The 12,553-nt window shown below is 36.9% G+C and overlaps 1 protein-coding gene across 5 annotated transcripts in view; it reads right to left on the reverse strand.

The window, feature by feature from the left end:
* Positions 1–332: 332 nt before the first annotated feature.
* The window catches only part of LOC127875158 (heterogeneous nuclear ribonucleoprotein L-like), a 52,709-nt gene continuing 40,488 nt past the window's right edge, over positions 333–12,553 (reverse strand). For 3 of the 5 annotated variants that reach the window (XM_052420015.1, XM_052420012.1, XM_052420010.1), the window contains 9 exons: positions 10,148–10,234; positions 9,277–9,479; positions 8,895–9,077; positions 8,430–8,551; positions 7,092–7,222; positions 6,688–6,761; positions 2,162–2,219; positions 1,639–1,743; positions 333–1,196 (listed from right to left, as the gene is read on the reverse strand). In XM_052420015.1, coding sequence (XP_052275975.1) covers positions 1,135–1,196; positions 1,639–1,743; positions 2,162–2,219; positions 6,688–6,761; positions 7,092–7,222; positions 8,430–8,551; positions 8,895–9,077; positions 9,277–9,479; positions 10,148–10,234 — 1,025 coding nt within the window. In that variant the 3' untranslated portion in view covers positions 333–1,134. The remainder of the gene's footprint in view (positions 1,197–1,638; positions 1,744–2,161; positions 2,220–6,687; positions 6,762–7,091; positions 7,223–8,429; positions 8,552–8,894; positions 9,078–9,276; positions 9,480–10,147; positions 10,235–12,553) is intronic. The other 2 variants (XM_052420014.1, XM_052420011.1) reach the window with 2 other exon arrangements.

Below are 12,553 nucleotides of genomic sequence, written 5' to 3' on the forward strand. Positions count from 1 at the left end.
AAATGAGGCTGGATGATATGGTCATCAGGGTTTTTGGTCCTTGACAAAAACAGTGATTTCAATGCAATCACTAGTAAAAAGTTCATTGGATTTTTTGTCTAGCTCCAAATTATGTCAAGCTCAAACTTTGGATGGATGATATGTGTAGAATAGGGACAACTGAGCAAGTGTCAAATAGCAGGTGATTCAAAAGTTAACAGGTGCCTGCAACGTCAAGAAGACAGAGGCATAAAATGTCATTGCTTTTTTCAAATTGGTGAGGCTTATTGCAAAATAAAACATAGGCTTCAAATTTCATTAAAATGTATGGGACTAACATAAGAACACAAATCTTTACAAATTGAGATTTATTTTACCACTAAAAGTTCGAAATGAACAGTACAACCAAAGTAATGATTTCAGAAAAGGGTTTATTTAACACATTAAACATACATCTATAACATGACGTGTTTTTTGCAGTTTTTATACCTGTTCCTTGTCTAATTGTCTGTATTTTAATAGTAAACATTTCATATTAGCATTTTAATTTAAAAGCATAATCAAAATAGTCTGTTTGACTTAATGAAAACCTTTTCTTATCCTATTCAAGATTAAAAAATTCTGTTGCGCATGCCATTCTCTATATGTATTTAAGTATTTAATAACCCAATACAATTAAGATAGTTACCTAGCAAAATTGGATATATCTGACTTAACATATAAACAACAATCAATTAGAATAATTGAATAAGCATTTTGTGAACAAGTCCGCAAAGATCAATCAACTGAGATAATTTCTACAATACAAAAAAATGCAATCATAAAACAAATAAGCAAAGGTGAACTTATAAAAAAGAAAGTGGCCCTAAAGTAAAATGAAGTTTATGTGCAATGCACAATTACTGTTTAAAATCATGAATGTCCACAATCAATTAAGTTGTTCAAAGCTTTTTGTCTTTAATGTTATTTACTTCACCAAAACACAATATTTTCAAAATGATATAAATGATATAAGAGCAGCTATTAAAGAAACGTTAAACGCAGGAAATATGTTTTACAAACAACAAAGAGAAACAACCATGATGTGTTTGACTTAAAAATTCAAATATTGTTCATAACTGAAGCCCAAAATGATGGTGTATGTTGTGAAGCCTCTCAGTTGGTTTCCCTGATACTGCTTGGAGAGAAACACAGTTTGATGTAGTATGGCCTGCCACCTGAAAACAAGCAACAGACAGTCAATAAAATGGACACAATAAAGCATTTGTCTTGTTCTGGGAAAACTGGGCTTATGCACATGCGTTAAGTGCCAGCCAAGATGAGCTAGTGCAGTCTGCTTTTCCTTCTTAATGGTATTTTTTGTTTAAAGAGAGCATCTTTTTAGCAAAAATGCAGCTTAAGCAGAAAGTGTAGTCCCTGTGTGGACTGCACAAACTTATCTTGGAAGACACTTTACCCACATGCATTACGCTTCCCAGAGCGCTCAGAAAATATTTTGTTTTAGATAGGTAAGAAACATTCTGTAGAAGTCACAAGGACATAAGTAAATGTCCTTTTGAAGATGAGGTGTTAGATTATGCAGAAACTTGGTAAAAAAGCATTTAAAGATCTCCATGTATCTCAACTCCACTTTAGAAACATGACTGGGAAGGTCTTCACCTTTACCTTCCGGATTGTCCACCGGAACATGGTTGGTGAGAATCAGGGCCTCCACAGAATCCTGCTTGTTCTCCCACTCTGCAAGACCGCTGGAACTCTTCCCAGCTGACAAAAACAAGGAAAATGGTCTAAATAATATAAAGTGGTACAAATGTGAGATCAAAAACTTTCACCTGCCTCTTTTCAGGCCCAAGCATTTTGTAAGTCTGGGTTAATCCAACATAATGATATACATACACATTTCCGTCCAATGAGAGAAACACAAGTTTATCAGTCTACTATGCACATATGCTCATAGGATCTTTTGGTTTTCATGGAAGTTACTGATCATCATGTGCATTAAACAAGCTACCATCACACTGGACATTGGACAACTTGGTAAGACAATTTAAACATTCTTGTATTCAAATAAAAAATAGTTATTACAAGACATACTAATTTAAGAACTTTATTAAACAAAATACATAAGTGAAGTGTTTACAAGATATGAGACCTTATTAACCGTACACCTTGGCATTCTTACATTTTACAGGAAATTGCAGGATTTTCTTCGGCAACTTGGCTCCAGCTTCTTCGAACACCTGTATTCAGAGAATTGTGCAAAACTGCTCATCTATGTAGAACATTATTGTCTATTAAATATAGTCTATGCACACCATAATAATCTATGTATATTACATCATAATAATCCTAATTATTGATGACTTAATTGATGATGTTCATGAAGTAATACCTGGTAAGCTTGCATTAAATACTCTCAAATTCCTTCATTTTTAATGAATCAAAACATAACTTAAACAAGAGATGTGTTTGCCAGAAACACAATGCCCCCTACTGCGCCGCATTGAAATAAAATGTCTATCATTTGGCAGGTATAGAAATCATTTCCCTTAAAAGGTTATTACATCAAAGAAATTATAATTATATCATTAAAAAAAACGTTGACAAATCAATCATTTGGGTTATAAATAATCAAAATAATAAATCTGTACAGTAACTGTGAAAAGAACTTCAATTCTTGGTAAGGAAATATATAATATGAGATTTATAATTATATAAATTACTTCCCTTGAAAATAATTCTCTGCAAAGTCTATTTGTAGTAGCAAATAATTAAAATGCACTGTTTCTCTGGGGCGAGGATTTAAACAAGGGCTGTTTGTAAAACATGCATGCCCCCCATATGGGCTGTCCATTGTAGTGGCAGCCATTGTGTGAATACAATTTTTGTCACTGTGACCTTGACCTTTGACCTAGTGACCTGAAAATCATTAGGGGTCATCTGGGGGTCACGATCAATGTACCTATGAAGTGTCATGATCCTAGGCAAAAGTGTTCTTCAGTTATCATCCGAAAATCATTTTACTATTTCGGGTCACCATGACCTTTGACCTTGTGACCTCAAAATCAATAGGGGTAATCTGCAAGTCATGATCAATCTACCTATGAAGTTTCATGATCCTAGGCGTATGCGTTCTTGAGTTATCATCCGAAAACCATTTTACTATTTCGGGTCACTGTAACCTTGACCACTGACCTAAAAATCAATAGGGGTCACCTGTGAGTCATGATCAATCTACCCATGAAGTTTCATGATCCTAGGCGTATGCGTTCTTGAGTTATCATCCGGAAACCATTTTACTATTTTGGGTCACCGTGACCTTGACCTTTGACCTAGTGACCTCAAAATCAATAGGGGTCATCTGCAAGTCATGATCAATCTACCCATGAAGTTTCATGATCCTAGGCGTATGCGTTCTTGAGTTATCATCCAGAAACCATTTTACTATTTCGGGTCACCGTGACCTTGACCTTTGACCTAGTGACCTCAAAATCAATAGGGGTCATCTGCAAGTCATGATCAATCTACACATGAAGTTTCATGATCCTAGGCGTATGCGTTCTAGAGTTATCATTCAAAAACCATTTAACTATTTCTGGCCACCGTGACCTTGACCTTTGACCTAGTGACCTCAAAATCAATAGGGGTCATCTGCGAGTCATGATCAATGTACCTATGAAGTTTCATGATCCTAGGCCCAAGCGTTCTTGAGTTATCGTCTGACAACCACCTGGTGAACGGACCGACAGACCGACCAACCGACAGACCGACATGAGCAAAGCAATATACCCCCTCTTCTTCGAAGGGGGGCATACAAATAACAAGGGCTGTTTGTAAAACATGCATGCCCCCCTATATGGGCTATAAGTTGTAGTAGCAGCCATTGTGTGAATACGTTTTTTGTCACTGTGAACGGTGGTGGTGGTGGTATGGTGGTGGTGTAGTAGTAGTAGTAGTAGTAGTAGTAGTAATAGTAGTAGTAGTGGTAGTAGTAGTAGTAGTAGTAGTAGTAGTAGTAGTAGTAGTAGTAGAAGTAGAAGTAGTAGTAGTAGTATTAATAGTAGTAGTAGTAGTAGTAGTAGTAGTAGTAGTAGTAGTAGTAGTAGTAGTAGTAGTAGTAGTAGTAGTAGTAGTAGTAGTAGTAGTAGAAGTAGTAGTAGTAGTAGTAGTAGTAGTAGTAGTAGTAGTAGTAGTAGTAGTAGTAGTAGTAGCAGTAGCAGTAGCAGCAGCAGTAGCAGCATTACAATACCAATACTTAAGAATGATCAAATGGGAAAAGGTAACCTAGCACTGGCAGTAAATATGGGGCTCATTTACAGGTCAGATTTGGAAATTCTGCTGTAAAATGAGATTATGAATGAATTAAAGGGAGGCAAATCTGTAATAAAAAGAACATGCATAAACCGTAGTTGTTTCCCTTGTTTGAACCATGCTAAATTCTTAAAATGCCTATTTCCAGTAACTGTGACCTTCACCTGTGACCTTGACCTTTGACCTAGTGACCTCAAAATCAATAGGGGTCATCTGCGAGACATGATCAACGTACCTATGAAGTTTCATGATCCTAGCCCCAAGCGTTCTTGAGTTATCATCCGGAAACCATCTGGTGGACGGACGGACGGACCGACCGATCGACATGAGCAAAGCAATATACCCCCTCTTCTTCGAAGGGGGGCATAAAAAGATTATGTTCCATTGCGACAATGAAGCGGTTGTTTATATATTGAACAAGTTGACTTCCAAGTCCGATATGGTCATGGATCTTATTCGAACTCTCACTTTAAGATGCTTGGAAATAAATGTTATCGTTCGCGCCAGTCACGTACCAGTATTTGTGGGGGATAAATTTGTGAAATTTATCGTGGCGGAAAATTCTGTTTGCCGGGGGTCGGATGGGCATGCGCATCCTATCTGAATGGACTTTGTGACTACTTGCGTAGTTTATCATCCTTGCCCTTTCGGGTAATTCCGAGTTATTAAAGTTTAAGCAAAAAAATAAAAAAAAAATAAAAATAGTAGCAATACCGTAGGGTAAAAAACGTTTAGGTGTCAAATCGCTGGTTGAGCGATAAGTTATATTTTAATGTCCGATTAAGTATGAAAAAAGGTACAAGTAATATTATCGCAAGTGTGGCGATAAAAGTGTGATCACAAGTGTAGTGATAAAGTAAAAGTATTATCGCAAGTGCGAAAAAGTGTGATCACAAGTGTAGTGATCAATGTCCGATTAAGTATGTAAAAGGTACAAGTAAAAGTATTGGATCACAAGTGTAGTGATCAAGTAAGTGTTATCGCATGTGCGCAAAAAGTGTGATCACAAGTGTAGTGATCTATGTCCGATTAAGTATGTAAAAGATCACAAGTGTAGTGATCAAGTTAGTGTTATCGCAAGTGCGCAAAAGTGTGATCACAAGTGTAGTGATCAATGTCCGATAAAGTAAAAGATTAAAAGATCACAAGTGTAGTGATCAAGTAAGTGTTATCACAAGTGCGCAAAAGTGTGATCACAAGTGTAGTGATCAATGTCCAATTAAGTATGTAAAAGGTACAAAGTATTTTCGCAAGTGCGAAAAAAGCGTGATCACAAGTGTAGTGATCAAGTAAAAGTATTAGTGTGTCATAGCGATTATCATGTAAAAGTGTGATCCAATGGTCAAGCGATTGGTAGAACTAGGTTTAGCTTATATATGGTTCTTCCTAGTTCGGTCGCTTGATGAGCAATAGCATTTTTTATTTCGGGTACGCGGTGTTGCTACAATAACGGTGTTACTTCACGTTTTGTAATTTTAATGTGTGCTCATCCACCTCCGGTAGGCATATCTTCAAAGTAACAGGTTTCCAAGAGTGAGTAGCCGATCTTTCGGGGCTCGTGGTTACCACCGGCTGTTTTTTCGCTGCGGCCTTTTATATCCCACTTTTTACTCGTATAATATATTAAAGAGATCTGTTAGTGAATACTTTGTGCATTCTATTACATTTCGTGTGATGTTTATTGGGAGGCAAAATATTTTGGAATCTGGTCATTAAACTAGTTAAATGGAGTAATGTGTTGTTTTATCGTTGCAGTTGTAAAATAATTAAAAGCCACTACTGTGACTGTAGATTCAACACTCAAAATGTGCAGCTCCATGAGATACACATGCATGCCAAATATATAAAGTGGCTATGTTCAATATTGAATAATTTTCTCCCTTTTAAAGCTTATAACTTCCCTCAAATCTGTATCTTTTACCGAAGACCGTAAAGGATGACCTTCATCTTGACATTTTATCACAGTGTGTTTGTCAGAAACACAATGCCACCGACTGCGCCGCTTTGATTTATTTAACAAAAATATATACGTGGGCAGGTCAGATAACTATGTCCATTTAAAGCTTATTACTTCCCTTGACTTTGTTATTTCGACCCTAGACCTTGAAGGATGATGTTCACCTTGAAATTTTACCACTCAAAATGTGCAGCTCCATGAGATACACATGCGTGCCAAATATCAAGGTGCTATCTTCAATATTTAAAAAGTTATGGCAAATGTTAATTTTTTTTTTCCGACAGACGGACAGACTGACATACTGACTGACGGACAGTTCAACGGCTATATGCCACCCGACCGGGGGCATAAAAACTCAATATTATTTAGTGCAAAAAGTAAACATTGGTTAGTAAAAAAATTCCAATGGTATTTAAAAATATTTGTTTTCAAGTCCATACCTGTTTGATTTGATCTTCAGTGATGGTGGGTGGAGCATTGAAGAAGTGAAGAATTTCTGTAGTGTGAATGATTCCTGATCACTTGTTAAAGAAATACAGCATAAACACCAAGCTCAGACAAGAGGAAAATTTAATTTATATCAATACTTAAACCTTATAACAAGATTTCAATATTCAAAGCGTGACACATTGCACAGGCTTATCAGGGAAGACACTTTCTATATTTTTATGGTATAAATGACTCAAAGTAAGTCTCAAATAAACTAAAATCCAGTTAAGAAGAAAAGAGCAATCCCTGCTTAGCCTGTGCAGAATGCATAGGCTAAACTGGGACGAAACTTGACTCAGATGCATGAAGCCCCATTTTATCTGATCCTGTCTAATTTGGTTAAGCCAAAAGATACTGTTCTTAGCCGCCTGTTCCTGGTTCCTGAACCTGTTGTTACTGTTGGAGGAGAAGTCCTTGTAGGAGCATGTGCCATCCGGCAGGTCGTGGGGGTTGTTCACCACCTGAAGATATGGCTGCTTCGATAGACTGAAATTGGAAAGACGTTGATGAAGAGACTAGCAAAAACAGGAGCTGCTTTCGTAAAACACAATTCCCCCTTCTGCACTTTGAAGAAGCACAGCAGCTATATCCCAATTAAAAATTCTGTAAAAATGTTATTTAAGACAAAATTGTCAAGTATATGGCCTGTAACTATGTAAAAATTAAATGGAACGGAACAAAACTCCTTCTTGATCTGAAAGTATTATGTAGTTAGACTCATATACCAAAGATAAGGTCAGCATCTGAAAGTAATTCAGAAAAAAATCCTTGGAAGTGTTCATTTAAACAAAATTCGTAACGGCAGGCCCTAACTTATATTAATATCTGCAAGCATTTAAATTTTAAAAAAGTCAAAGGCCCGTAACTTCCCCAAACATCAATAGACCGGAACGAAACTCTAACTTGATCTTTAAGTCATGCAGGTAGAATCACACACCAAAAATCAGGTAAATATCTGAAAGTCTTTTAGGGAACACCTCTGGCAATGAAATGGACAGACAATCACACTGCTATATTCCAACCTACAGAGGGCAAAAAAAATAGTGTTGACGTCACAAGAAACTACTGTGACCTATGATCCTCTTTGATAGTATAAGTATAATCATTCTCATACAATTTCAATAAGATTGAGTCATCAATTGGCCTCTATTGTGGTTTCAAGGTTTTTCTAAGACTTGATCAGTTGAACTAGTTTTTGGATGCACAAAGCCCACATTGAAACTTGCCTAAATATTGTCATGACAAACATTCTGATCAAATGACATCATGAAAGATTCATAAATCTAGTCTCTTCAGTGATAACAAGGTTATTCAGGCTAATGGATTCCACATCAAAGGGTGATCAGAACAGCTCACCTTCATCCTCAGGTGAGCTAGCAACCAATTTTGAAGCAATAATAATAGAAATCAATACAGCTATCAGCAACATGGCAACATATTATACCCTTTCCTGCTGAGAAGGAAAGTTAAATGGCTATTTTTAAGCAGTATCAAACCAGAACAGCCTGCGAATTACTCAGTCTGTTCAGGTGTTATGCTTTTTGCTGCTCATCAATATCTTAAGGTTCAAAATGAAGCCTTTAAAACTTTAATATATGTAGAAACGTCTTTTAATTATTTTGATTTTCTAAGGGATTACAAACCTCTCAAAGTGTGAAACTGAGTGGTAAAAGGTTTATTAATGCTGACTTACGTGACAACCAGTTTGGACTCAAAGGCAAACACTCCATTGAGATTGAAGATGGCCCTCTCCACTGACGAACTGTCACCCATCTGTATCATGGCTGAGCCTTCCTTTGTCTTCAAGAACTTCACCTAGTGACAAGAACTTCATCTAGTAACAGTTTATTCCTGCATGACACTCACTGATGTGTATCTTTATAGCCACATTAATAAACCACCCTTTGTATTAAACTACCCTTTGTAAATACTTCTTACATTTCATGAGCTTTTATAATAAATTGATTACAAAAAGAAAATATTCTTATGTTAACAAAAAAAGCTTCATAATTTATACTTAATGCTCATATGAGCTAATAAACACCTGATATGGAATAAGAAGGTCATGCACTACAGGAACTACAGTGAAGATAATACAACCATACATGGCAAAAACTTTTACCAGGAACCTTTAATCAATATGCCACACACTGCCTACCCTGACAACGTTTCCATAGAGACAGAAGAGATTAAAGACCCTGTCACAGTTCATATGCGCAGCACTGAGTCCATAGATCATGAGGACGCAGCCCTGGGGGAAGCTGTCGGCAGCTTGTGGGTCTGCATATGCTCCATAGCCTGGGGTCTCCTGGAGGGCACCTCTACCACCATAGCCACTCACCTGCAAATATGGGGGCCAACAGCCTTCAACAAGGAACTAAAGAACTTAAGAATCCAATACAAAATGAATGGTTGAGCAAGACAATGTCTCATAATTTAATGCTTTAATGATATTAATACGAAAAATCAATGGGGGAGGTCTTTAAAACATTTAATATCAATAGCACCAACTTGTTTTGTAATTGTTTCCGCATGATTACCTCTCCATATCCCCCTTGAGCTCCACCCCTGCCTCTGCCCATGCTAACCATGCCTCCTCGCCCCATTCCTCCCATGCCCCGCCCCTGTGGGGAGGTCATCCCCCTGCTCACAGCTGGGGCCCCAAACCCCTGGTAGGCCCCTTCAGCTTCGTAACCCTTCTGCTGGAAATACCCTTGCTGGTCACCACCATAGTCATCATACTCTGGAAAATATAAACAAAAAAATCATCAACTAATTTGGCTAGCACAAGTCCGTTCCTTTGGATAACACAATTCCATACCTTTTGATAATAAAAGGTGTTAAAATCTGATATTCCCCCTCACCCTAATTGCAAGAAATATTAAATGAAATTTTCAATCTCAAGAAAGATTTGATGAAAAATGTAAAACATATTATGTTGCACTTAGCCAAATTGTACGGTGACTTCTTTTGTATAATTAATAAACATGACTTATCAATGCCAAGGGCCATTTGTCTGCTGAACTTTACCGAGAAATTATTATTACAAATATTTTTATACTTAAGGTTGATTTAATATAAGCAGCTGGACTTTGCAATCTGCTGTTACAAACTAATTGTTAAGCTAAGCAGAATATTGGTAGCCATGACTGTGCCCATATTTCACTGATTAAAACTGAAATCAGTTCTCAAAGCCTACATTTTCAATTAAGATCAATGGACTAAATGTGAGAGACATCTGCTCTGGAAAAATAGCACAACAACTTAATGGATATTTGGGGGAAAAAAGGCCATGACATGCTTCCAACTCTAAGTAAACCAGGCTTAGAAGCACCTATAGCTTAATTTAACACCAAGGTTCATAATTATAAAAACCTGTGATTAGAAAGAAGGCAAAGAAAGTGTTATCACCAGAGGTCCGACCTTCAAAAGGGGTCGGCTGGGCAGTAAACCTAGGGTCAGCCAATAGAGGGGCCCCTTTCCTGGGTGCGTTATCCGCTGAAAGAAAACGGCATAGAATTTCCATGCAATATACAGATTATTGAAAAAAGATTTTTTGAAAATTGTGTTGGGGTCAACCATCATTTCAAAGACGTTGACTTTCTTTTGCTGCATTATTTCGACTTGTATTTTCTCTCAGAAATCTTGTAAAATGTCAATGTCCAATCATTGATATTGACAACATTTGTACATAGTACATCTCAAATGCTACCAAAACAAAATGTTTTATGGAATATGAAGACATTCAAAACAAATGACATCTCAGAAATTTAACGAAAATAAAACATTCTTTTTGTTACCATGCAATACACTAAATTCAGAACAATCAATGAATTTGAATACTTGCACATGAATATTTCCATTAGAAAAACAGTATTCTTTTCACATTTAAACCAGAAACATTGCACTTTCACCACTGTTGCCGTGATGACACCAGCACCGGCAGGGCACCAGTCCCTGAGAGGCTATCATACTTTCTGTTACAGGTTTCAGGCTGCACTGTGGAAGCGCATTCAGTCACAGGTGCACAATGGTACAAGGTTCCAGTCTATGGTGTAAACATTTTCCATGGCGAAAGGCCCAGCTGTGATAGAAATAGTCATTTCATACAAGCCTCTGCTGGTTTGTGTGTTTTCACATGTCGTGCAGCTGCCTATGTCTTGTATGTTTCTTCATATGTAGCTGAATTTGCATGTACAGTATGTTGTGCGGTTTTAGGTTAAGACTTGTTTTCTGTGGTGACATTGACTGTCTTTGGTGTGTTCCCATTATATGTCAATTACACTCTACAATAATCCATACAGCAACGGCAGACCTAATTCACTTTAACATTTTAGAACCATTTACAAGTAATACGTTGTGTATTCAGATACCTGCATTTTACCCTATCAAAGTATGCCAATTGCACACAATTGATCACCATACAAAGAGAACAAACTTGGGATAACTGAAGAAGTAGCAAAGCCACAGAAGAGGAAAGCCCAGTGTGTTCTGCACAGATAATACCTGCTTCTTGAGGCTTTTTTCACAAAGATATTTATTATGTCTCTGGAAATGTTCGCTTCCCATGTGCTCTGCTTTGATAGGCATTGTTATGTGTGACATCTGTAGTGTTCATCTTGGTAGCGTTTGTTGCATTTTCTATGTCAATATCAATGAACTGTTTTTGAGCCTCTTTGTGGGAAAACTGGGATTAATGAATGTGTAAAATGTCCACACAGGCTTATCTGGGACATCATACTCTGCTTAAAATGGATTTTTGCTAAGAAGAGACTTCCTTTAACCCTTTCAGCGCTGGAACCGAATTTTAAAGGCCTTTGCAAACAGTTTGGATCCAGATGAGACGCCACAGAACGTGGTGTCTCATCAGGATCCAAACTGTTTGCTATTCTGATAGTATTCTTTGAAAAAAAATCGAAGAAAATGATAATTTTAGAAATTCCGCAGACGGCATTTTAGCAGATGACAAATTTCCCAGCATGCAAAGGGTTAAAAGAGAAAAGTTTCGTCTCCAATAAGGAAGTGGGCAATGCATTAAGCGAAGTTTTCCCCGAAAAAGCTTACACTTCATTTTTTTGCAGGGAGCATGGATTGTTGCTTATGCCACTGGAGTGTAGATACATATTTGCTGATAAAACAGTGGCTGATACGTGGTTCCGTAGATGAATCAAGGTACTGTGTACAGTCTTGTGTGAGAATAATCATGTAACAACAATGATGCAAACCAATAAATTCATTAATGTAACATCACATGTTGGACAACAAAAAACTGTTCATGTATAAGCGTAGTTGCTTTGTAAAAAGAAGAAGGATGCAATGTTTATTTGTGCATTAAGAAATGTAAATTAAGAGAGATATAATGCTACAAATATCATATGTCCTCTGCGTACTTGTACAAACTGTTCATTGTTTTTTTTTATATAGAAGATAATGTTTCCATGTACACAAAAGTACATCTACACAATGATTGAGTGTAAAAAAAAAGTATTGTAAAAAGTAGCAAATGTATCATTGTTTAAGTAATTGTGTTGTTTTTATAGTAACAAAATAACAACATGTACAATTTTTGAGAAGGTAAATCGTGTTTTTACTGATATAGTACCATGAGAAAACAAGCGATGTGTTTGTGAAACACTATGTCCCCGTATATTTCACCTTTGACCCTGAAGGATGACCTTAACCTTTCACCACTCAAAATGTGCAGCTCCATGAGATACACATGCATGCCGCATATTAAGTTGCAATCTTGCTTATTGCATAAGTGTACCTTAAATGAGCAATTTTGACCCATATATTTGACCTTTGACCTTGAAAAAT

The sequence above is a fragment of the Dreissena polymorpha genome, chromosome 3 (genome assembly GCF_020536995.1).
Source record: "Dreissena polymorpha isolate Duluth1 chromosome 3, UMN_Dpol_1.0, whole genome shotgun sequence".
NCBI classification, from domain to species: domain Eukaryota; kingdom Metazoa; phylum Mollusca; class Bivalvia; order Myida; family Dreissenidae; genus Dreissena; species Dreissena polymorpha.